Source organism: Lissotriton helveticus, chromosome 7 (assembly GCF_964261635.1).
Source record: "Lissotriton helveticus chromosome 7, aLisHel1.1, whole genome shotgun sequence".
NCBI lineage: Eukaryota > Metazoa > Chordata > Amphibia > Caudata > Salamandridae > Lissotriton > Lissotriton helveticus.
This window is the reverse complement of record NC_136068.1, coordinates 378,515,570-378,543,167: the sequence shown is the minus strand read 5'-3', so window position 1 is coordinate 378,543,167 and position 27,598 is coordinate 378,515,570. Positions and strand designations below refer to the sequence as shown.

Here is a 27,598-nt window from a genome sequence, read left to right as displayed (position 1 = left end):
TTACCTTACGGTTACAAAAGTACAGATCTGTATATATTCTCCAGTTTGTATGCATGAAAGGAAAAGGGAGGTAGATTGCAATCATACTATTTTATCATGGAAAATGTAATGCAGTTGACTCACTAAAAGGTTGTGATGGCACATATACTGAAATTCAGATGCTTCCAAATCCATGAAGGTTGGATCTCAATGTTGAACTGCACTGTATGCAGGACTTTCTGATCAAAGGTGACAATCCAGGTCATTAAGGCGAGAGATCAACATATAGTGTTCCAATAGTTTATATGCAAATGGGCACGGGGCAGGCTGCTGTGCAGTATCAGCCATATTCCAGATCCTTGAGGTTGTTGAGACCACTCAGGCTAAACACTGAAGGTCTGAGATTAAAAAATGGGCCTCTAAAGCCTCCTTGACCATGCGAGGTAGCATGGCACAGCAATTAAGGCCTCGCTCAGGGGAGACCGTGTAAAGGTGGAGACTAGATATATTATAACAGTTATAAGATCTATTATAAAGTTAGAATGCCAAGCCCGTGATTGTAGTTTTAAAAAACAAAGAATGAGAAACTACCACTTACTGCTAAAAAAAACTGATAAGGTTCCATCCGCATATCTACTGTTCAAGATTGCAATGTTGTGTGCAATTACTGAAGGTAAGCAACATGTTAAAATCACTGTCTGCAAAATTAACAAGTTACTTACCCTAAGTAACATTCTGGTGGTGTGACCACTCCTAAAAAGTATTTACTTTGAACTCTCCCCAGCGACCGCACTAGATCCAGAAAACATTTTACACTATGTAGAGTCACATGCAGAAGGTGGCGCTGCATGGTGGAATCACAGTACAATGCATCAGACAAGAAGAGTAACACCACAGACGCTTAATAAATCCCTCATGTATTGATGATGTCAGTTTCATTCATTTGCCTTGCCTCAGATGAGGCAAAGCCATGAAGGACAAAACCAAAAATAAACCTAATCAAACAGTATAACCTTAAGAGCGGGAGAGGCGTTCTGAAAGAATCTGTGGGAATTGCCTTATTCATCAGAAAGCCTGTTAAAAAGGCAACTTGTTCTTTCAAGAGATACACATTCCAAAACGTGCTCACTTTGACTCACTTCCACAACATGTTGTAATGAAAGAGGGTTGAGTAATCAATAATGCTAAAAAAGAAAAAATGAAGCACCACAAATTGAGACTTAATGCAGTCCTACACATCTGAAAACCATGTATCACCTGAAGAAATAGTATTCGTTTACTAGGGCAGAGATAGCTGCCAAACCTCAAGTAAATGTTGTTCTAAATAACCCCAAGGAAGAGGTTTGCCTGCAAACTGGTAGCAATAATTAATGGTCAACTAAATCCATCAGGAAACTGTCTTTTTTAAAAGCCCTCTCAAATTCAGACCCTTGAAAACCAACAAACACATGATCTTGCACCCCAAAACAGTGATTCTTATAAAGATAGCAACTTAGGGCCCTATACAGATCTAGTCCATGAAGTCTTACAAAGATCTATAGTAGGATGATGGGGCGAGGATCGACTTGGAAAAACATGAAACTCACAGGCATCTGTAGGGAGAAAAAAAGGTCTTACTTTTAACCCAATCTCATCTTTAGCAACAGTAATGAGAGAGGCAGGTGCAGAAAAGGTTTGAAGTTAACAAATAAGCCTTAGTGAAATAATAGCCACCAAAAACGCCACTTTCCAGGAAAAACAAGCATTTGCAATTGCAATAGGTCTCACATTTACAAGAGTTTGAGCTATTGGCATTTACAATGTCAATAGCGTAAAACCATACAAATGCAAGACCTATTGCATTGCACACCATTTTTGTGTCAAAGCACCCAATGCTGCGCTTTCACGTTAATGGAGGCTGTGCCCCTTTCTTTAAACAAGCCATGTCTAAACAAATGGGCGCAGGCCGAGATTACATTAAAGTGAAACCGTGGCATAGGGGCTTTGACAAAATAAAAAGCATCTGTTTGTCAAGTTGACTAATAAATGCTTTTTTTGTAAAAGCTTCCCATGCCACGCTTTCACTTTAATAGCGGCCGAACACCTTGCTTTAGACGCGGCTTTTCTAAATAAAGGAGCGTGGTCTTCTTTAATGTGAAAGCGCCGCATGGGCGCTGGTAAACAAAAAAAAAAAAAAAATGAGCGCAGCAGCTATACTTAAAGCGGACCACGTTGCTAAAATAAAGAAAGAAAGAAGTGCAGCCGCTATAGTTAAAGCAGACCACAATTACTATTTAAAATAAAAGCGTACGGCGTGCTGCGAAGTAGTGGGTGGAATAAGGGCACATCATTGAACAAAATAGTGCTCACAGACAAAAACAAGCATTTGCAATGCAATCGGTCTTGCCTTTGGGACCTTATATGTATTTGGCTAAGCAGCACATTAGCCTGGGTGCTGAAACATCTACTGTGCTTTAACACGGAGGGAAAGTAAGCACCAAACTGCGTGACACGCCAGGTATGGAAAAACATGGAAAGAAATATTGCCTTTCGGCAGAAAATGGTATAGTCCAAAGCTCTGTTTTTATATAAAATCAGGGCCTTTGGTGGTCATATCACTGAAAATAAAAGATTTGAAAAAAATATTGTTGTCTACGGGTGCTCCTGGAAGACAATTTCTATGGACTGGAATCTAGAGAATGCTAAAGTGTTTCTGGTATTTTACTGACCTCTGTAGGTCGTTTTCTATCAAGAAAGTTAAATAGAAGCAGTTGCCAGAACATTTAAAAAAAAGAAAGTCTCTCAACAGAAAGCAATTGTGGTATTTTACTGACGTCTGCTGGTCGTTTTCTATCAAGACAGTTAAATAGATGCAGTTTTAACAGAAAAAAAAGGCCCTAAGCGGAAGCAGACAAGTTCTAGGGTTTGCCTCCATTGTAGGAGAGTAGGGTCTGCTTCATATGCTTACCCTCCCTTTTTGCTGTTTCACTGGTTTTTCGACTTTAGTATGGCTGTGACCCTACTAATCCGGCCCACAGCCTAGCTCTACTCTCTCTAAATTGATACCATGTACTTTAGGTACATACCAGATTGGTTTGTGAGTCACCCTTGTGAGCCCCTGTATATGGTACCCTAGGTACCTAGGGCATAGGTGCACCCTATGCCTACCAAAGGCGGCAGGATGTATTGTGCCACCCCTGGTTAGCCTTCCAAACTGACACCACAGGTCTGTACTTACAGCCTCAGTAAGGTGGTGTAATCACCCCTTACTTAGATTTAGTATATCTATATCTACCTTATATATAGACACATAGTAACCTATAAGTCACTCCTATGGCAGGCCTTGACAATCCTGAACGCAGAGTGCTTGGTTTTGTGTGAGGGTGCGCCCTAGCATGAGCTGAACCCCTCTGCAGCTTTCGGAACCATCTCCTTATAGCTGTTCTATGATATAGCCATACCATATACTCTTAAGTGCATTATAATCCTTGCGGTTAATGCTAACTTTGGTTTGGCTGTATCAAAACATATTGTGTAAGGTGTCAAACACTTTGGAATTCCCCCCCGCCAGTTCTGGCGGTGTGGGTAGCATTCCACCCTTCTAGAGGGAGAAGACATGAACATACTGGTAAACCCGGTTAAAGTTAAACAGAGACCCAGCATCATAAAATGGATGCTGCTGCCACAGACACAAGTCTGGCCTCCTGCTGCTGGACAAACTCCGGCAGGGGAGGCCTGGATAATAGGTTTCCTGCCCAGGGAGGTGCTAGCACCTCCCCAGACAGGCTTTAGTGTATTGGGGCAGGGAGGGTTGCATTCAGTGAATGCTTTTCAGACACTGCCTGGGGCACACAAGGTGCTCCATGCATTTCCCAGTTCAAACTGGTTGCTGGGGCACTCAGCCCCAGCTCTGGCGCGAAACTGGACAAAGGGGAAGGGGTGTAACCACCCCCTCCCCAGGTCCGCCCATAGGAGGGACCTTAGAGTTAGTCCCACCCCAGTCACTAGGACTTTAGATTACCCTGGACGAAACTCTGCAACATATACCTTGGACCTTCGACATTCCATATCGATTGGAACACGGAAGAAATCTCCCTTGTGGTCAAGGAGTGACCACCCTGTTCAAACAGGCACCAACTGCATCTTTGCTGGTCTGCATTTTCAAGGCTCCCGCTGGTTCCCGAAGAATCTGCGACACAGGACACGGACTTCCAGGCATCTCTGATGCTGACCTGCGCTCCCAGTAAAGCGGAGACCTGCAGCGGACACGAGAGACGTGGGACCGGAACTCCTGGACATCCTGCATTTTGCAACCTGCACCTACTTCCCGAGGTATCCCGAAGTTGTGCATTGGGGTGCTTGAAGCCCCAACCCCGAGCACCTTTTGCACCGAAGCTCAGAGGCCCACACTCCACGAGTGTCCCGTGGGCCCGCCTTGTGCATTTCAGCTCCACGCGTCTTTGCGGTCCCTAGTCAGTTGGCTAGTGAGCCCCCACGAAGACCAATCTTCACTTTCTTCAGCTTTTCTGGTTGCTCCAACTCCTCTCCAAATGGGGAGTTTTACAGACCTTGCTGGTCTGCACCGAAGCCCATCTCGACATTCTGCGTGGATTGCATTTGCCAAGGCTTGTTGGGTCCAATCAGAATACCGACACCGCAGTCAATTAGATCCTTCGTGGGACAGCTCGAATCCAGTGTGTGATGTGCTTTCATTTGATCATCTAAGAGATTATAATTGGTAAAACAACTTGCTTAACTCGTCTCCAAGTCTTAGCCTGAAGGCTGCTCTCCACAGCTACCATTAGGATAGCTTCCTATAAGGTTGACTTTATAACCTACCATCAATAAGGGTCGTTTAGACTGGTGCAAGGTGCCCACTAGAATAGTGGACATCATATACCAGGCCAACTTCTCACATCCAGAGCCCACAGAGTACATCCACATTTAAGTATATAATGAGTATATACTAAGGTATATACAAGTGGTCTCCAATGCTCGACCTAAAAAGCAGACTGTAACAAGACATGTAAAAGGTCCAGTTGTTATGAGAGGTTACAAATGCAGACAAGGCGGCATCAAGGAGGAACTAACAAGCCTATTCAGGAATGAAAACCAACGATTTTGCAAGGACGGTAACAGGAGCCAATTGAAACGATGGGCGGGACATGGCTGTGCTTCAAGTCCCTACCTCAATTCAGCATGCCTCGCAGAGCAGCGCATGCGATGCCCAGGCTCGACCTAAAAACTGACCAGACACGAGGGAAGCACCACAAGGAATGTAAGCACCTAACGAAAATCCTTACATGGAAAATGAAAGGGAAATTTGTCCTGAAGCCTCTTTAACAATCTAGCTACATCTGATAAGCCAAATAAAGGACTTTGATCCGGAAATATATAGGCAGATAATCTAACAGACTGTGGGCTGAGGTGAAGAACCTTGCCCTGATTCTAAGAAAGCTGAGTGAGAAAATGCAAGGTAGAGTACACAGAAGATGCAGCACCTCTGGATATCAAGCTATGTGAGCCCAATCAGGACCTATCAGAATCACTCTTGCTCTGCTGAAATCAAATCTTCTAAATTATATTCTGCATCAGATTAGGAACACGGAATTATGAAAATCTGACAGTAAACCAATCCAGAGAAACGGCCACTTTGACCCTTTCAATGGAAACTGAATTGAACAGAAAATAAGTCACTTCGTGTTTCCTACCTTCTTCAGGAGTTTCTATGATTAGAAAATCTAATCTAGACTCTGATGTTTTGTCTCTCATTCAGGATTAACTGGTAAAATTATCCTCAGCCAGTACGCCTTTTTGTTCACCCTGCTAGGTGAGCTGCTGACAGCCCAATGTGCATACAACCTAGTTCTAAATGAAACCAGCGTCTTTGCAAAGATTTCTTTATTCTATGGCAGGACCAGAGGCTTCAGATTAGGTTTCAGATTTCTCCATTTAATACACTCTTGCAGCTTTTAAAAAGTCCACATTACCATAAAAACTACATTTCCCATGATGCATAGGGAAAATGAAAAACGAAAGAGTCCAACGGAGGTAGCCAATCCAGAGCGAGGATATCCAGAAACTTCCCTTGAGGACGCTCTACCCCCTCTTTCTTCGCTGCTTCAGCAGCATCAAAATGAGTGCTTTTGATACTCCTTAGAAATTGGTGTTTATTATTGTATATGTGCGCTAAATTGCATGTTCTCTGCTTGCGAGCGTTTCAATTGCTTTGACCTGATTGCAGCGCCCGCTAACAATCAATTTGTTCCCTTCTTCACTGCCGCAGGAGTCTCCCTTGCTCCATCGCGGCCTCAGTCTCTCTGTCAGGCTCTCGACGCAGTGCGGCCCTCCCGCCGCTAGGGGACCAGGCGCCATTGCTTTTCGCACATTTAACGTGTTTACCCCCCCGTGGAGCCGGCGAGTCGCCTTTTCCGCCCAGGCTATCCCGGAGAGACTGGCTAGGCTGCACACCTTTCTTCACACACGGGGGGGGGGAAGATCTGTGGTTATTGAACTAGTGTTTAACCTCATCACTGCGACGCGAATTCCGACGCAGTGCTGAACATTCCGATCGCGGGCGTGGTCATGACGGCTCCCGGCCGTCATCAGCACACGCCCACCGTGACTCATGACGGCCGGGAGCCGTCATGAGCATGGAAGAGGTTAACATCCCACGTAAATTAGTGTTTAACGCTTAGGCAAATTACATACGAGAGCCACTGCCTGGAGCTTGAACACCCATACACCGGGTAAGAACTAAGCTTATTGTGAAGGGACCAGCCCAGGCAGGCTATGATCCTCAATACCAGAAGGGTGCAGTGGTCCCAGGGCTAAGCACTCTATATTAGAATATATATATACTTTACATTTTGGCTTACCACGCTATGGTTTCCCTAATCTGATCTCCTTTGTCTGCGCGTAAATTCTAGGGGCAACAGACTATGGCAGACTTTGAAGATTATTATGAAGAGGAGGAGGAGGAAATGACTTACTTACCTATTGATGATCACTTTTGCCAGGTAATGGACTCCTCCATCCTTAAGGCAGTTTCTCAAGTGGTTGCGCCCCTGGAGAGGAAATTAGATCAACTTCAGGCACAATGCCAGCAACCCCTCGAGCTGAGGGAAGATTTATTGGGGTCTACGAATCCCTACCTCTAGGTCAGCCATCCACTAGTGCTGCAGATCTGAAGCAAAAACGCTCTGACGACGCTGGCGTGGATACAAACACTTTTGCACATTTAAAAAAGGCATTCATGGATGCCAAGCCCCCCTCAGCGCCCAATAAACCAGTGGAAGCTCTGGTGGGACCCTCTGTTTTCCCTGATGACTTGCCTACGGGCGACATAGATGAGTCACCCAGACCTCTGATGGGGACAGAGATTCAGGAAGGCCATGGCACCCAGCGAAGGTAGATCAGACGGCAACCCCTGAAACAGATAATGACATACTCAATCCTGATGATCTCCTACACCTGAGGTCAGCGGAGTGGGTTCCAGCCCCTAAGTTAGCAGCCTAGATAAGAAAGTCTGAAGTTGCCTGAGAGCGGAGTGTCCACGACCGGCCCTAGATGGAAAGATTGCAGTCACTCCAGAGGTGGACCCTAAAATGGCCACCTTCTTGGCTAAGTTTATCCTTGACCCCAAAAAAGGTATTGACCGCCCGCAGAGAGCGTGCCAAGATAAACTTTTGGACACGGCTTTCTGCACAATTGGTCTTCTCTAACCTCAGACGCCTGGGTTCTACAGACTGCCAAAGGGTTCCACATAGAGTTTTTCAATTTACAGAGTCAACCGGTTCACCCAAAACCCCAGGTTTTCTCACAGGATCAGATGGAACTCATAGACAGGGAAGTTTCTGAACTTTTGCAGAAAGGAGCGGTCCTTCCCTCAATCTTGCACCCTTGAGGTTTTCTCAGCAACATTTTTCTAGAGGAGAAACGGGATCGGGGCTACTGCCCAGTAATGAACCTCAAGGAGTTCAACGAGTGGCTAATTTTGAGTCATTTCAAGATGGAAGGCATTCACATTCTCAGGGACATCCTGCAATAACAGGACTGTATGGTCCGCTTGGACCTCAAGGACGAGTACCTTACGATTCCAGTTTTCCCTCCTCACAGACGTTTTCTTTAGTGCCAATGGAACTCCCAGATTTTCGAATTTGCCTCTCTTCCTTTCGGTCTATTCTCCGATCCATGGTGCTTCACAAGGTGATGAAGCCAGTGGTAAAACGCCTCAGAGTGGAGGGGGTACAGCTGATAATCTATCTGGACGATATTCTCATTATGAGCCAATGCCCCCAACGTTTGCTCGTCTAAGTGCAACAGACAGTAGCACTTCCAGAGTCCTTGGGGTTTGTGATCAAAGAAGCCAAATCAGACGTTATCCCTTCTCAGAAGATGCAAATCCTGGGTTTCATGATAAATTCGGTCAACGCGACTTTATCCCTTCCGTCTCGCAGACTATCCAAGATCAGACACAAATTTAAACATACGCTAGCAAGGCCTACAATATCCTTACGCCACTTAGCAATAGTGGTGGGCTTTCTATCGTCGTCAATACAGGCTATAATAACGGGCCCTCTTCATTACAGGGCCCTTCACCGCCTCAAAGGTTCTCATCTGCACAAAGGTCTTGCCTACTCCCAATTCGTGCCCCTCTCAGAGGAGGCAAAAACCGAGTTACAGTGGTGGATCGACCACATGGGAGCCTGGAATGGCCAGCCATTTTTGTTTCCCAACCCGACCTGGTGATAGAGTCGGACACCAGTGGTTCAGGTTAGGGTGCCCGCTGCATAGAAGTCTCTACGGGCAGAAAATGGTCTTCCTCCGAAGTGGGTCTTCACATCAATTGTCTGGAGTTGATGGCAGGCTCGTTTGCGGTGAAGTGCTGGACCAAAAACAAGGTCCAGAGTTGCGTCTTACTCCAGATGGACAATATGACAATATGGCACCAATCCGCTACATCAACCATTTAGGAGGTACAAGGTCCCAGATATCTCTGTCAACGGAACATCTTCAGGGATCGTCAAACCAGGTGGGGGACTGGTGCTCCCATCAGTGGAAGGATAGCGGCCTGTGGGAGCTACACCCCAGAGTATTCCGGGGGAAATTCAATCTCGCTGGGTTCCTTTCTCGGTAGACCTGTTTGCCTCCTGACTGGATGCCCAACTGGAATGGTATTACAGTTGGTGTCCGGATCCGAAAGCATTAGCGGTGGATGCACTCCTCCAGGATTGGAGCGCGGAACAGGGCTATGCGTTTCCCATCTTCGCAATGATAATGAGGGCATCCTCCTAAGTGAGGAGACAACAGACAGATCTGGTGGTGATCACCCAGATCTGTAGGCACAAGCCTGGTTTCCAATTCTGATGGAACTTTCCTGGGATTTTCCAATCCATCTACCCCCTGGTCAAGGTCTTCTCAAAGATCCTCAGGGAAATCCCCATCACCTCCTTGTCACGGGCGGCCTCCAATTGATGGCGTGGCGGGTTACAGGAAACGCTAGAAAGTGCCCGGCCTTTCGGCAGATGCTGCCTTATTGCTCGCAAAGTCTTGGGCAGAGAACACCAACAAGAGATACCGTTACGCGTGGTCTTGTTGGGGGAGTTGGTGTATTCGACAACAAGTGGATCCAATGGGGGCAAATGTCGTCTACGTCCTTAATTTCTTAGCCTCTTTGGCAAAACAAAGTCTGGCCTATAGGTCGATTAATACATTTCGGTCAGCAATTTCAGCAGGTCACTTTAAGGACGATAGTCACCCGATTGGCGAGCATCCTCTGGTTTGCAAACTATTAAGGAGTATCAGGTTATCTGTAGCCCCAGAACCTCATTATTCTGTTCTTTGGGATGTTAACAAGATTTTAGATCTATTCCGTTCATGGCCATCCAATAAGTACTTGTCCAGGAAGCAAATGGGCGTATGTCGATTGTTGCCACTTCCTAGGCCTTCAGCGCTCTAACCACATAGAATTTAGGGATATCAGGAAAAGCAGAATAGGACACAGACTTTGAATTGCATTTGGTTCTTCTAAATATATGAAATGTAACTCCCTGGAGAAAAGGAGGATGGACAGGCTCAGTTGTTCTACTGTGGGCCTCCATTTTAGATGCACTTTTGGTCAAATATTTGCAACGTCAAAAGGGGGACTGTGATATTGATTATGATGTCTTCTTTTTAATATTCATTCCAAGTGTGAGTATTGTGCTTACACTCCACCTGATGTTCACGATCATCTTTCAAACACTAAAAAATAAACAAGAAAGGGGTCCTCCTGTTACCAGAAGTCACTGGACTTTACTCACGTGCCAGTAGTCATCATCCTGAGTGCAGCAGTGGAAAAACGATGTTATGCTATCACCAATTAGGACCCAGAATAGGTGAGTCTACCCTCTGTTCCAGGAGATACAAAGGGTGCCCTACAGCTGCTTTTCGTTCGGGATTCCCTTAGATCAGGCACTCCTCAAACAAAGCTAAAAACATGAAAAAATACAGTGGAACGTCAACGGACAAAGGTGAAATGGATTGAGGCGACAGCATTTCTGAACAGCTACAGATTTTCCCCTTCGGAGAGGTGTGGAGTTAGTTTGCTAGGACAGGCCAATGCTCATTCAAAGCAGTGGTTAATTTGTAAATGAATAGGTGTCAGGGCTCTCGCCAGGAGACCACTGCAGCTTGCACTACACGTTGTGCCTGCCATAATGCCAGTGATAGTAATAACAAAACTACTAACCATCACACTCCTACACGTGTGACAATTCAGACTGTTTCAGGCCCCCAACGTTATACGAATGGCCTGGGCGGCAGGTAATAGTCATTTTTAATGCATATTGAATGAATAATTAACTATTGTTGTGGTCATCCGAGACAGCGCCATCTTGTGTCAGGCTGTCACAAGCACCAGTGTTGACAATTAAAGGCCAGTTCCCAGAACCGGCAACCATCGGCTAAAATTAAGAACTGATTCAAAGTGAGCGAAGCAGGACAATTTTTTCACATGTAACGATGGGAATTATTGTACTTCGACACGTCAACAACCAACACTGTCTGAATTCAAGGGCGCATTTGGGAGTAGTTCCAATAGATAGCATCAAAGTAAAACAAACTCAATAGCGGGATCCTTTCTCCAATTTTACTTCCATGTGAAGACTCTACTACACAGAAACGTAGGCACTTAAAGATTTTTACACCTGCCTCACAATTTATGCTTACCTCATCATAGCCAAAAATAGCAGCATAGAAATTTTCGGTCATGGTTTTTATGCTTGATTTAAGAGCTGTCGAGTCAATCTGAAAAGAGGAAACAATCTAGTTAGTAACTTGTGATTAGGCCTGGGCACACATTAATATTAATCAGTATTTGCCTGTATTTCTGTTTGTAACCTACATTTTGTCAACCATTGCAAAAGATATAAATGAACTCTCTCATTATACTTTAAAAAACAATAATCGGAAAACTATTTCTAAATACTAACTTCAAGTGTAAGTCATCTGGTTGCATCATGTTTATTTTCTTGGAAGTCAGTCAAAAAAAATACTCCAATGCTAAGTGAAAAGAGCTCGTTTTGATTGGGCAAAAACCTCCTTTGCACTGTGAAATTATAGTGAGTGAGTCTTGAATCACCACTAATTGAACTAGCAGATCGATGCAGCAGACAAAAAACATATTCTTGCTCACTGTGAGAAAAGTCAAAGTCTCCTCAATTGGTATCTGCTGAAATTACCAGAATGTTAAGGGTTCTCAGAGAAGTGAGATAGGCATGTACTACTATGTACTACTGCTGTAGCGTTGGACCAAGAATATGATTACGAAAAATTTGAAAAATATACAGTTCAAAAACAGAAGAAATGTAGTACTGAACTATTAAACTGGTCTACAACTGACTAAGACACAGAGAAGGTGACTTTAAAAATGTCTGGGAAAACTATTTTTAGATACATCACTGAAATTGAGTAAGCAAACAAGTTACTTACCTGTAACTACAGTTATCCAGTATTGGTATCTTTCATAGATTCACATGCCTGAATCATTCCCCGTCGCTGAGACTCCCGCCTCGGCGACAGGGAATGATTCAGGCATGTGAATCTATGAAAGATACCACAATACTGGATAAGTATTCCTTGTCCCTGTCCATCCTGAATTAATGATGCAACTGAGGACAATCCACACTATATGATACTTGATGCCTAACCAATGAAGAAAAACGTAACAATTGTTTTAGTATCTATTAATGACGGCATTTTTTGTAAATCTGTTTGATCACATTATACCGCTATGTGTTGTACAAAGTCTGATTGTAAAGCAAAATCAGTAAAAAGTAATACATTTATACTTATGCGAATGAAGCACTGTAAGGTTGATATGAACAGCAAAGAAGTATACTTAAGGATGAATAATAAAAATAAGTAAACAAGCATTGACAATGGCAATAAGGTTGGTCCTTGTGCAGCGCATGCAACAGAGAGATATAAAACACATTAGCACATTCAGAACATACACATAAGGCGCAGACCAAAAGAAACCATTTTCTCAAAGTCCAACTGATCTGCAGGTACTCTGCACACATACCAACAGGCACACGAGCATCGATGCACACAGATCACAGTGATTTATACACTGTGCAGCTGAAGGTACAAGATGATGTACAACAGAGAAGCAGGCGATGTTGTACACCACAAGGCACAGGATGATGTGCAAAAAGGGTTAAAATGTGATGCGGCTCATGGGAGCACTGGGTAATGAGCGTCATGGCAACTCAGGGGATGAGCCTCAGTGGAGGAATGACTGTAGATCAGGAGACCAAGGTTGTGCATTGGGGGCAGGATATGGTCCAGCAGTGGGCACAATGTGACATCCAATAGGATACAGGAGAATGTAGAATAGCATGCACACTTCACTGCATGGTAACGTAGCATAGGTGATGTCAGTGAAGAGGAAAGCCCCATTTCTATCTTTGAAACAAATATACGGCCTGACACACCGCCTGGCATTTTCTAGTCATTTTCTCTAAGGCATATGAGTGATTTCTCTGAATGAAGTTGTGGTTTGTACAAAACAATTTATGTCTTAAGTAACAATTGTACTTATTTTTATAAGTCCTCTCAAATTATTTCCTAGCCATGGTGTACTAGTCCAATTAGGCACGAAGGGACATAGAAACAACATTGTTGTAACAGGATTTGGGTACGGTCCTTTTACTTCTATAGAAAGGGATTTATTTCAGTGAACCAATGTAAACATCAGATGCAGGCTCTACGTCAGTGGCTCCACAAGTACAACACTAAATATGGCCTACTGGAGAACTCCACAATGTAGATAATCTTGGAATATAAAACATCACACTATACAAATCCTGAATTTCTAGAGCAGCTCCTGAAAAGCCTGGATTCTACAAACATGCAAACCTCCATGAAAATGCACCACACAATGCCGAATTACAACCTTTGAATCGAGAGGCACACCAGCAACAACAGCAAAGTACCAGGCAACCTCGAAGACACTCCAATAAAGAGAGGATAACTGAGTGGTGAAGGCCCTGGTGAGGGGCAGTGAAAGTGACATATCAATATCATCACATAAATAAAGGAAACATGGACCCAGGATGACAGCCTAAAGTTGATACAGACCATTCTATAACAGCAGAATATATGGTATGACTGATTCTTCAGTGAGCGGAACACATTAATTGCCCAATGATGCAAACTTGATCACTCTCCCTTAGATCCCTAACACTTACATACATATTAGTGGACTAATGAAGATGAGCAGGCCTCACGGCGATGTTGCACCCTTGCTCATCATAGTCAGTTTGTTGGTGTCTTTCTTTATTGCTACAACCACTCTGCACTGGATGACTGCTTTCTTCTTGACTCACCCAATCACTACTCAATGGATACATTATACCTCCATCCTGTATCTGCTGTCCTTCATTGATCGCTGATCCCCTTTCACATGTAGGCGATGAAAGGTATAAACACAAACTTAATAACTGACTTTAGACCCCTCGCCGGTTCTTATGCTGCACTTCCTTGACTGTATCCTGAATTCATGCTATTCGCCTGCTTGCTATTGTCCCAATTAGAGAGATCAGACGTTCTACTTTCTTTTCAAAGTGTAGCTACGACACTCTGGTGCAGACTCCAATGGAGTATTTCCTTTTGCTTTCCCTCACCTCCCATAAGCCGTGATATCTATAGCATCCATATAACATTCTGACCAATCTGCTGTATCTTCACACCTGATAATTAAGTCCTACTTGTGCTGCAGTAGGCCTTGTCATATACTGTCCATGCTCTCTAGCACTTGTGCCCTTCAGGTGAACCGACACATCTGACACAGTCAAGGCGTGATATTCTTCAGCATTTAATTACATCAGAAGAAATCTGCAACATGGAATCTACAAAACCTGCAACAACCTTACTGTTATCTTTTACTGTCAAAGGCATGAGGAACTAATTATACATGAAGAAGGCCCTATCCTATCTTTCCTCCAGATATACAGACATTGATCTCCTGCAAGAAAACCACTTGTTCCTGAAGGCTGACAAGAAACTGACGTGTAATTGAGTAGGAAAAGTGATTTATAATCCCATACTGCAACCTCCAAGCACGCCCCTGCTGCCTTCTTAATTAGTTCATAGAAAAGCAGCGTTGCCAGATTGATGAGGAAAGCTTTGATTAGGGAAGTCCTAAAGACTTCGAACAACATCATGTATTTCTGACATGTTCTCTTCTGAATAAAACACTGATCATTCGAACTGTGTATGCACATAACTTTACCAAAACGCTCTTCCTACCTAAGTTGTCCATAGTGTTCACATTATTCTGTGCAAATCTGTACATTAACTGGAGGAGACTGGAATGCCAGATCCAAATGTGGATAGAACTAGTCCACTTAAATTGAGTAACATCAATGCCAGGGCCATGATGAAAAATGTATGGGATCTTGGGCTAATGGACATATGGATAATGTCACACCTAACAGACAGATAATGCATATTCCTTTCACGTGCACATGATCCTTACTCAAGAAGCAACTGCCACCTAGCCACAAACGGCTAAGATAGCTACACTTACAAAGACATCAGAAGAAACTCTTCAGGATCACACTCCATTATTAGTGACTCTAGGAGATGCTCCTTAGGACCACACCAAATCGGTTGTAAAAGATGACTGTCTCCAGATACATAGTGGCCACAGAGAACAGCATAGAGGGGTGCCAACTCAAGAACTATGTGATGGAAAACAAGGGACACTTTCTAGTTGGCATGGAAGTTGTTAGGGGGCAAATGATGCATGACATTATAGAGTACAAAAGAAGACCAAGAACATTAAAGACTTCAATGCATACTGATGCCAAATATCCCACCACTCCAATCAAGTCTGGAGGGATGTAGAGAAAACAAAACTAGATCTCAAGTCGCTGTTCATCTCCAAGGCCGAATTCACCCTGATATAACGTTAGGACCTTTATGAACACTACAAAAAACAGTATAGTTATGATCTCCCAGGGGAAATCTACAAAATGGCACTACAAAAAGCACAAATGCTTGATATTTTGACACCTATAAAACAGTGAGGTCAACACTAACCTTTCTTCAACTTTCATTAAATCCCTGATTTCAATCAGCGGAAGACTGGGAAGGATCCTCTGTACTGTACCAGTTATTGACCCATATCACTGATCAATATGAAAATTAAATTCCTGGGTATGATCCTGCTGACTGGGCCAAGAAGTGAATCTGTACGTTACATAGTCATCATGACTGGGCCAAAAAAGTGATTCCGTACATTATATATCCATCATGACTGGACCAAAAAAGTGAATATGTACATATATACCCATCATAGGACAGACTTCTTGAAACCACTATTTATTTAAGCAATTTGCAGAGCGCAACAAATACCCATGGGTGTCTCGGCGCTGAGGACGTAGATAGATGTAGTAAGGCGGAGTGGCGTTTATTGAGTGAATAACCAGGTCTTTAGTAGCTTCCTGAAATAGAGCAACGTAGGGCATGCTTTGATTTGTGAGGGAAGGGAATTCCATAGTCTTGCCGTGGCTACAGTGAATCTTTTGTCTCCCCAGGAGACCTTGTATGTACAGACATTGGCCCATCTGCTGAAGCTTATAAAGGACTCTTCTGATGAAACAAATGCATTGTGTCTAGATGGCAAGTAGGCAGTTGAGAACACTGAATGGGTTACCTGTTTCAGAACCTTTAGAAGGAGGGTCTAGGAATGACTACATCATTAAGGCATTGTGGCTGTAATCTAATCCAACAGCACATATACAGCACATATACATTGTGGGGCCCACTGCTCTTCTTTCTGTCAGCAATAGAACCCCTATCAGCACCTATATCCCAAAAGGGAGGTTCTTTTCCTGATGAATCTATGTTCTACAACGTTGTGGGCTACAGAGTGAACTGGGGAGAACTGATCCATGTCCGTGTCCAGAGTTAACACCAATGTTCCACTGACAGATATAATTTCCAATGGAAACATGGCCATCTCAAGTTCCTAGGCATTCTAGTTGTTAGAGGCCTCCGACACATGGTAGATGATAACATATACCCCATTAAGACCACCGATGACTACATCCACTGGTCTCACTACACTTGCAACAATACCTGTAGGTGATGAAAATGAATCTGGCACCTCACTTAAATTACCTCATTGGCATGCTCCCACTGCATTTCCCAAAGATGATACGCTCTTTTTATAGGAAGATCTGAAAAAATTGTCTGAGGCCTTTCAACTGCAGTTGGGATGATACTCTGGTGACCTAGGTTTACCTCTCATGGAGTCCAACTGCATTGCACATCAACCCCCTGTGGGGGCCATTCTCCCACAATCAGATTGCCCCTTTTTTGGGGGTTGAGATTGAGTGACAATCACCAGGCCATTTCCTGGTTCTATTTCTCACTGATTACTTTAAATCGGCCACCTGACTGATGACCAACCAAATTATATGTTTGCCTGTCTTGACATGTAAAAGTAATTATTAATTAGTAAAAGTAGGTCATTTAATGTATAAGTAGGTTGCCATTTGGGGGGATTTTGTCATACAAATTAAAGCAGTAGTGTCCAATGGGACGCTAGGCATTAATATCCTAGAACGATATTTAGTGAACAGATTTTCAAAGCGTTACTTAACCTTCCAACAGCAAACAATCTAAACGGGTCGACTTCTGGAAATACAAAACATTGCTCACAGAGCAGGTTTCCCATGAACCGTTAGAAGTCCTCACCTTCTCATACTTGAATATTTGCAGAAATGAGGGCGATACAAAGGGGTAGTATAGGGACTTAACAAAACAATCATTCCTCAACTCTTTTCCAAGCCTGTTGTAGCTTTACGTCAATGTGGTATCCCAGGTTTGTGTAGCTCCATACAGGAGAACAAAGTTAAAAGGCGGGTCTAAAATAATGTATTTCCAATTCAAGTTCCTACTGGAAAATTTGCTCTCTGCTAAAACCAAAACTGCTCAACGTATTGGACCACACATGGCAAGAAAGTAGAATTTCACTCAAAAAGATCACTTTTTAAAATCTGATGTAAATTGTTCAGTAGTTTTTTATTATACTAGTGCGTTGAAAACTGAGTTAGTGGGTATCAAAGAGTTCACATTTAGTGAAATGTCAGTCTTCTAAACTTGCAAGTTAGAAACTTGTAGGTTCTGTCAATCACACTTGAATTTTTCAAGAATTGATTGGCTCATGAATGACTTCAGAACTTTATTTTTCTACTATCTGAAAATTTTTAAAATCCATAAAAGTTGATTATTTTGTTCCATAGGTAGGAAAAAAATTGCAGCGAAAAGGGGGGACATGATGAACGTTTCCGAGCACTTCAACAGATTAGATATAATCACATAGGCAATTAAAATGTCTGAAAATGTATCAAAACTGCACAAAGCAGATGGTGAATTTGTACATTTTCTAAGATTTGTGTGCCTGTGGGCATCACTGTCTGTTCAACAACAGACACCAATTCACCGACTTCGTTATTTTCAGAGAAGTTATGAATTCTGAAATTCACAAGTTGAAAACAAAATTCGTGATTTTTTAAAGTGAAGAAATCACAGCTATTGTTTGGTACGGGACCTGATAGGATGCATGAGGGTGGCTGCATGGCATTGTCAATTGCCAGCTCCTGCGAGCAAAACATTGATACATGACATATGAATGCAGTATACATTACTCAAAAAAGGCCACAGTTGAAGTTTAAAGAGAACAAAAAAACATAAGCCCCTGAACTTTTCCAGTAATGGTATGGATCACACGCTCTAGGTCACACCACCTGCCATATTTAGCTTTTAGTAGGCTGCGTTGACAAAGAGATGTACAGACCAAAGCGGGGGAATATGTTATGTCGAGTTGTGCATTCACCATTGGTCCAAGGCTGACCAATGGTTTACCATATATGATCACAGTTTAGTCATGCTGTCATGCTCTTGACCGAGCATTGTGTCTTATGAGCATCGGAAAAGCCTAAAGACCAAATTAGCATCACTGTATGTTTAATATTGCATACCTGCCAACTAAAACAAAAATGTTAATATGTGAAGAGGGGGCAGGGCCTTGGAGTGAGCAGAGCTTCATGCCGAGAAGTACCTATGAGGCACTTTTGTCCAAGCCCTGTCCCCAACCACCTCCTCCAAAAAAAGAAAAAGAAAAAAAGCTTGCTGAGCCTGGTGCTCATGTCGTGGGGGTTTCACACCCCTTAATGGACGTCGTCAGTCCAGAGCCTCTGAAAACAAGCTGGAAATCGACTGTTTACAGTGGTTTTCAGCTCGTTTTTTTGGGCCAGCTTGTGATTTCAGCTCCTCATCAGGTGACCATGTGAAGGGAGCCTATTGTGTGTCACACGGTGGCACTGTGTGAGATGGCAGGTCTAACATTGAGAAATAACAAGATGATACACACGGAATTGTGTGACTTTCTATTGCACAAAGTGAAAAAAAATTGCGAATTTCCATGCTTCCTTGGTTCAATTCAATGTATTTCAAATTTTTAGCCCCTGTCTTCCAACATTGCCTGAAAAGTGGAGAAATTCCAGAATCTTGGCGAGTGAGTGTGGTGGTTCCCCTCTTTAAAAAAAAGGTGCAAGAACAAATCCTGCAAATTATAGACAAATAGCTCTTCTCGACGCCTCCGGCAATATTTTTGCTGCTTGTTTTTTGGAACACTTACAAGACTGGGTTTTTTCGAGAAAAGTGATCCCATGTATCAGGCTGGGTTTCGCCCAAAGAATTCTACATTGGACAATATTGCTGTGTTCCAAACAGTGCTTGATAAGTTAAATGCCAACATTTTATATTGTGCTTTTATAGATTTTTTGACGGCGTTCAATAGTGTAGACAGATCAACGCTATGGAGAAAATTGGCTAATATGGGGATTCCCAAGGATCTCTTAACAATAATAATTTCCCTTCACACATCAACATGGTGCAGAGTCCAAATGGGGGGAGAAAAAGGCCTAACCAAACCCATCCCTTCGCAGAATGGGCTGAAACAGGGATGCTTACTAGCTCCCCTATTATTTTCCATCTACATTAGCGATCTCCCGGGGCGTCTTTCGCAAATTAAAAATCATCCTCCTAAATTAGCTCAAGTTTATATACTTTGTTTAATGTATGCCGATGACATCGTTATACTCTATCAGAACCTTGAATGAATTAAACCTTTATGCAACTGAAAACTTTCTGATCCCAAATATTAATAAAACTAAAGCACTCCCCTCCAGTGGCAGAAGGAAGCCCTTACCTTATATTTGGTCCTTAGAAGACGAACCGATAGAGACTGTAAGAGAGTATGCTTATTTGGGTCATATTTTTACTTCTAATCTGCTAGATACAGCCCACCTCCAACACCTGAGTCGGAAGGCAGAATCACAAGTTGGGGCTTTACAGAGACTGTACCTCTCCACTGGAAATAGTCACTTTACACCAATGCTGGAGGTTTACGGTAGGAAAATCCCTCCAATTTTATCATATGCCATGGAATATACACAAATTAAAACATGGCAATCTATAAAAGCAAAGGAAGGAACCATTCTTCGAAAATTGTTAAGAATGTCGCAGTCGGTACAAGTTAAAGCCCTACATCTTGAGCTATCGGTAAGGGGAATCTCAGCCAGAGTAATTTTGAATATTATTAGGTGGGCGTACAATTTATGACATGCAGCGCCAGACACCTTAAGACATCTGGTAAAATTGGAGACTTTTAGAGAGGAAGAGTCTGGGTATACTATTAATAGGAATATGGTGAAAGCCTTCGAGGTTTCTCAATGCACTGTTGCACTTTTACAGGAGTGGTCCCCAGCACACTTGAAATTGTTTTTAAAACATCTGGCCCTATGAATCTGATAAAGAACATTGCAGTCAATTGAAGCATTATAAAGTGTTTGCAGAACAAATAGAATTTAAAACCTATGCTCCCTATTTGAATTTTCAATTAGAGCACGGAGTAAGGCGGTGCATCCTACTCTTACGTTTGGGTATACTCCCTTTAGCAACATTTTTAGCTAGTAGGGAAGGTACTAATAACCCCAAAGGCTTATGTGAGTTATGCAAAGGTGGCCAACAAGATTTGCTTCATGTCTTACTAATATGTCCCAATGTGAGTATAGTAGTGGCTCGACGACGTTATATAACTCCAATTCAATTTAAGTACAATGCATTCTTGGCCCAAGATTTAATTACATTGTGTAACTCTCCTGTTAATGAATTTTTTTGCCATAACTTTAAGTTTTTTAAAAAGCTTTTTGAAGCTGTTTAAAGTTATAAGCACTATCAGAAGATCCTATCTTATCTTATCCTTATCGAATGTTGAATGGGTAGGTGGTAGAATATTGCTACTGTACATCTTATAGTGTGTTTTAAAAGCAAAAGTTTCTCATCTAATCATTTTTAAGAGTATTTATAATAATTGTAATTCTGTATTTGTTGATCTCAGTTGAGGTCTGGATCAAATAAAATTTTACTGTTTTACGTTTACTGTTCAATGGGGAGATATAGTCATCCCTCGGCTCTCACCTTACTTTAGTGGGAGGCACAACGTCCAGCCATGCTCAACAAAACCTGTGTGATGATTTAAATCCATATCCTTGAATCTATTTTATATACAACATATTTTCTTCCTCTTTTGCCTCTTTTCTGAAATACTGAATAAAACGTTGGTGAGCGATTGCAACTCCCAAGCCAGTTACTTAAGAAGATTTAACCAACTGTATGTCTAAAGAAAAGTAATACAATTGTCTTAAATATAGAGTGAGACAAAAATAACGAACATTGGAGAAGCTAGGATTTTTCATACCGGAAAGTACTTCTTTACTGATTGAGGAAGTTAGCGTGGGAGAATGCGAGAATCAGTACCTGGGTGGATGGATGACTAAATATATGGATGCATGAAAAGGCAACTCCCTGGATGTGCCAATGACTAGTCACAAGGATGAGTGAGTGCACCAATAAGTGAGTGTTAGACCCATCAGCTTTGGAGTGGTCTTCCCCCAACCTTTTTGTCATTTTGCCTAACTTTTTGCTGAACTGTTTATTTTGGTCTTAGGACTCTGGGCACTTTTGCCACTGCTAGCCTGTGCTACTGTGCATGTGCTCACTCCCCTAAAACATGGTAACATTGGTGTATCCACAATTGGCATATTTAATTTACTTATAAGTCCCTAGTAAAGTGCACTGCATGTGCCCAGGGCCTGTAAATAAAATGCTACTAGTGGGTCACTGATTGTGCCACCCACTTACGTAGCCCTTTACACATGTCTGTGTGTGCAGTTTTACTGCCATGTTAACTTGGCAATAAAAACCTCTTGCTGAGCCTTAAACTCCCCTTTTATAACATATAAGTCACCCCTTCTAGACAGCCACACACAAAGACAGCTTAGCCGTGACTGATGGGCTATCAACATCCTGATGTGTCATCCTGGGCAAGATGGAAGGGAGAAGTTGGGCACACCGTCACACTTACACCTGAATTGGCTGTGTCCTGCCACCACACAAAGGACCTATTGTTATTGTTATCCATATTTGTAAAGCGCACTGTAACCCTATGGGCATCCTGGCGCTAAGATACATTTGCCCTGCCACCATCGCGCTGTAGTGAGGCAATGCTACGTGCAAGCAGCCTATGCTCTGGGAAATAGCCAGGTTTTTATTTTCTTTCTGAACATCAGCAGATCCTGCGTCTGCCTCAGATCAGTAGGAAGACCATTCCAGAGCCGTGCTGCTGCAAAACTGAAAGCTCTTCCCCCCGATTTTGCTCTTTTAATCCTGGGTACTTTGACCAGATTGGCCGAGGAGGAGTGAAGATTACAGGTGGGGACATACCAACCAAATTTGTTCTGTAAAGGTTTCGGGCCAATCCCGTGCAGCAACTTAAAAACGATACAGAGTGATTTAAATTGTATCCTCTGTGATACAGGGAGCCAGTGCAGCTCCGCCAGCGCCTGAGATGTTGATGACGGTCAGGGTCTCATTAAAGCAAGCTTTGCCATCACAGTCCTGCCCTGTAGTGAGTCTGGAGCCAGGGCAGCAAAGGGAAGACCTTTGTGCACTTCAAAGCCCATCTTTGAAATATCACCCACTTCAAAGGTAACACTGAGTATAAGAACTGGACTTCAGACCTTCCAACTCAGTATACTTCTGGACCAGTGGATACTTTGCCAGGAAAAAAATACTGCTGTGCTGCTGAAGAACTGCCACTCTGGTGTATTGCTGCTCTAGAAGAACTGCTTTTCTGCTGTGCTGATCTGCCTGCTGCCTCTCTGCCTGGGTGAGGACTGAACCTACACATATTAAACCCAGAGTGACTCCAAGGGATTGTCTGCTTGCCTTCACGTCTGAAGTCTTAGGGACAGCAAAGGCTTCCAACAACCCTACACCAGCACCTGGACTCTGCCATCTGCGAGTCCTACTCTGCCAAGTGGTGTTAATCTAGCCATGGGGCCTTGGAAGGGGATTTTTTGTGATGCATCTTCAAAATCCATGCATCGCCGTAGTTGCGCCGGTCAGAACCAACGCATCACCTTCGTAACCGAGGCATCGCCTGCTTCGAGGATATCGCATCACCGTCTGCGTGGCTCAACAACGCATCACCACATCCAGTGCTGCTTGACGACAACACACCTACGAGAGCGTGGCTCAATGGTGATGCATCGCCTATGAATCCTAAAGATCACAACCGACTCGGACTTCCTCACCTGTTCATCTCGCCTTCGACGTCGACACACCCTCCAACCGAGGTACTTTTTCAGAAGGATATGATTGGTCCTTGTGTATTCGACCCACGCTTCATTGTGGTCAGCCTGTTGGATTTACCCTGGTCAAGCGTGACTAGATAGCCCCGGTTGGTGCTTTTTGCCTTTAGGCACTATATTTCAAGATACTTTTTTGATTTTTGTCAATTTGGTCTTGTTTTGCTCATTAAATTAAGCTCTATTTCTTCTAACCTGGTGTGGCTTATTTGTGTGTGGTGTTTTCACTGTTTTACTGTATTAAGTGTTGCACAAATACGTTACACATTGCCTCCTAAAATAAGCCTACCTGCTCTATACTAAGCTACCAGAGGGTGAGAACAAATTAATTTATGGCGTGGATCTGACTTACCCTGACTAGGATTGGGGTCCCTACTTGGACAAGGTGCACACCTCTGCCAACTAGAGACTCATTTTATAACAGTGAGGTACTGTAGAAGGAGAAAGCAGCTATCAATGTGTTTCCTGGCCTTTGCTATACATAAGTCACTCATGATCGTACCATTCGTATATACATACTAACACTCATTAGATGAAGCACTCTTTCAACATTTACTTCATACACCTTACTTAGGAAATTTATTGACACTTCTAGGGCACAAATTAAGTAATGTAAGGTGATTCTTTTAGGTGCTGGGACATGGACATTATTTAAGGATTTATGCGGGACACTAAATAATGTTACGAGCAGCATGGTAAGATAATGTGCAGCACCACAAAGATACTTACAAGTCATTTGATCGCAACATTAGAAAATTTACATTAACCAGTGGGCCTGAAATGTTATGTCAAACATGTTGCATTCCCTTTATACCTGCCCTGCCTTGCATTCCTTCAAGAACTTAACCGGTAAGGAGCTTTGACTCTTGATCTGTTTATATTCGGATTTCTGAAAGGAACAGCAAATAAACCTGAAAGGAAATGTCCGCTCATACTCCGATTAGTTCAGCTTTGTGTGTATAATAATCTATTGCTACCTCCAGCTTTTTTCTTTTAAATCTGCATATCATAATTAAAGAGGCGAAACTGAATATGGTATAACAGTGTATTTGATCTTGGTCTATCATTAAGGAGGCCAAGTGATGACTAATGATATTCAGAACAATGTGAACTTGCAAACTTTTTTGGAACTGGATTCTTAAAGTTTTAACACACTCCTGATTACAAGCAAACATTGGTAAAGCCAATAGGTCTCCTCTATGCAAGAGGTATTGTCTTTGCCAATACGTTTTAGTCATGTTGTACACCAGGGGCCTGCTGTTCAGTATAGATAAAAGTTAGTGGTGTAGAGGAGAGTGGCGTGGAGTGGAGTGTTGTAAAGTAGAGTGGCGTGGAGTAGAGTGGAGAGTTATGGAATGTCGTAGAGAGTCGTGGAGTGGTTTAGAATAGAGTTGAGTGGAGTGTTGTGGAGTAAGTGGAATGTCAGGGAATGAAGTGGAGTGTCATGGAGTGGCATAGAGTGGAGTGTTAGAGTGTCATGGAGGGAGTAGACTGTCGTAGTATGGAAAGGGGTAGAATGTTGCTTGTAGAGTGGAGTGGCTTAGGGTGTTGTGGAAGGGCGTAGAGAATGTTGAGTGGAGTAGACTTTTGCAGAGTTGAGTGGAATAGAATGAAATGTTGTAGAGTGGAGTGGTGCGGGGTAAAGTGAGTGATGCAGAGTTAGTGGCATATTGTAGTGGCGTAGATTGTAGTGGCATAGAGTGCAATGGCGTAGAGTGCAGTGTTGCAGATTTGACTGTCGTAGAGTGCAGTGGTGTATAGCAGAGGGGCGTAGAGTGCAGTGACGTAGAGTACAATGGTGTAGAGTGCAGTAGCATAGAGTGCTGTAGAGTACAGTATAGTGCCATAGAGTGCAGTGGTGCAGAGTAGATTAGCATAGGGTGTAGAGTGCATTGATTTTGAGTAAAGTGGTGTAGAGTGTATTGTCATAGAGTGCAGTGGCGTGGAGTGGCGTAGAGTGGATTGTTTTAGAGTAGAGTGAAGTGGGATAAAGTGGAGTGGTGCAGGGTAGAGTGCAGTAGCATAGAGAAGTGGTGTAGAGTGGAGTGATGCACAGTAGAGTGGAGTGGCCTAGAATGGAATGGTGTAGAGTGCAGTGGTGCATAGTAGAAAGGGGTAGAGTGCATTAGCATAGAGTAGAGTGATGCAGAGTGTAGTAGAAAGGCAAAGAGTGGAGTGGCGTAGAGTGCAGTGGGGCATAGTAGATTGCAGTGGCGTAGAGTGTAGTGGCCTTGAGTACATTGACAGAGTGCAGTTGAGTGGCGTACAGTACAGTGTGGTGGACTAGAGTGCAGTGACACAGAGTAGAGAGGGGTAGAGTTCAGGGGCAGAGAGTGCAATATTGCAGAGTAGAGTGGTGCAGGGTAAGGTGGCATAGAGAGTAGTGGCGAAGAGCACAGTGGCACAGAGTACAACAAAGAGTCGTAGAGTGCAATGTCATAGAGTAGAGTAATGCAGTGTACAATGGAATGGCGCAGGCTAGATTGGAGTGGTGTAGATTGGAATGATGCAGAGTGGAATAGAGGGTGTAAAGTGCAGTGGCATATAGTAGATTATTTCAGAGATGAGTGAAGTGGCGTAGACTGTGTTGTGACAGAGTAGAACTGGCGTAGAGTAGAGTTGAATAGAGTGAAGTGGCCTTGGATGGAGTGGTGCAGAGTGGAGTAGTGTAGGGTAGAGTGGAGTGGCATTGAGTGGACTGATGAAAAGTGCAGTGGTGTAGAGTGAAGTGGTGTGGATAGAGTGCAGTGGCATAGAGTGCAGTGGTGCAGAGAAGATTATAGTGGCGTAGAGTGGATTTGCATAGTGTACACTGGCGTTCAGTAGTACAATTGCCTATCTTTGAACTCCAATAAAAAATTATGACACAAAGTGGAGAGCACTGACAGAGTGAAATGTTGCACAGTAGAGTGGCATGAAGTAAAGTGGAGTAGTGCATAGTAGAATGGAAAGGCATAGACTGAGTGGTGTAGAGTGCAGTGGCAAAGAGTGCAGTGGTGCATAGTAGAGTAGAGTGGGGTAAAGTGCATTGGCATAAAGTACAGAGTTGAGTAGCGAGGCATAGAGAGGAGATTTGCAGAGTACAGTAAAGTGATGCCGCGTAGAGTGGAGTGGAGTAGCATAGAGTGGAGTGGCGCAGTGTTGAAGAGTGCAGTGGAGTGGTGCAGAGTAGAGTGCAGTGGGATAAAGTGGAGTATGCATGGTGTGGTAGCGCACTGCCATTCCAGACAACACATCTTTAATTAAAATAACCATTACATTGGCACAGACATATAGTTTTACTGATAAAATTATACAGTAAACAAAGCATTATGTGTGGAAATGTCATTTCCCATAGTGTATTGATTTGTTTAGATCAAAATAAAATATTTGTTTCCACCACACTTTAGAATTACGGAAGATATATGCATCATTTATGCTTTCTTAGTCTTTATTTTTCTGAAGTAACCGCACAGTTCATTTATAGTCACATCAAATTTTGTTGTGTGCTAGAAACAAAAATAACACCGTCCAGCCTTCCTCTGCACACCTCTAGTAGCCAGCATGGTTGTCACATAGATCTTATCGCTTTGATGTCAGAGAAAGAAAGGTAAACACCAAGCTCCCTGGAAGACAATCTGCCATTTGACCTCTGTCTTTAAATGCACAGCAAATGTGACAAGATGACAACAAGATCTAAGAGGCCTGTTTACGGAAAGGGAGCACTTGTAAATAAGGTATGGGCCACGGAAGGGGTGAACTCAAGCTGGACAGCCTAAAACAAATGAAGCCAGTAAATAGAAAGCAATCAAATGTGAGTTACAATGGGCGAATGTATTCCAGGGAATCTTTACGAATGTCACCAAGATGTTGTTAGCAAACCACACAGCTGCGTTGTCTAGTAGGCATTGACCTAAAAAAAAACACATCCTTTTACTGAGAAGACAAATTTCAATTGTGTGCGACACACCTCATTTAATCTGCTATGTATGTAATCCAACAGTTTAACAATTAGTCTGGCACGAAATAGAAGAGATGTTTTTTCTTCAAGGTGGGAGGACTGATGCCTGAAGACAAGGAAAGTACTATACTGTTGTTTAGAGATGCTTATCTGCTTAAGCATCCCATCGTGGCTAACAAATCGACTAGGATTGAGTCTTGGTAAACTTTTACTGGGAGGCTATATAAGGTGTCATCTATACTTGATTTATTCTGGAAGGATTACAGGGAGTTTGTGATTTCTACTTTTTATGTGTCATTTCATGGGTGGCTCGCAGTTCCAGATAAGCTAGCATAACACAACAAATCACTTTGAAAGAGACAGTTCTTATAGCTGCTGCACACTCTGGGAATTGTGGTTAATTTCTCCGCATGAAGTGCTTGGCAAT

The 27,598-nt window shown here is 43.0% G+C and overlaps 1 protein-coding gene across 1 annotated transcript in view; it reads right to left on the bottom strand.

Moving 5' to 3' along the window:
* Positions 1 to 27,598, bottom strand: part of UQCC1 (ubiquinol-cytochrome c reductase complex assembly factor 1) — a 486,967-nt gene that overhangs the window by 20,561 nt on the left and 438,808 nt on the right. Inside the window, exon 8 of the mRNA XM_078652195.1 lies at positions 11,170 to 11,247. Coding sequence (XP_078508321.1) covers positions 11,170 to 11,247 — 78 coding nt within the window. The remainder of the gene's footprint in view (positions 1 to 11,169; positions 11,248 to 27,598) is intronic.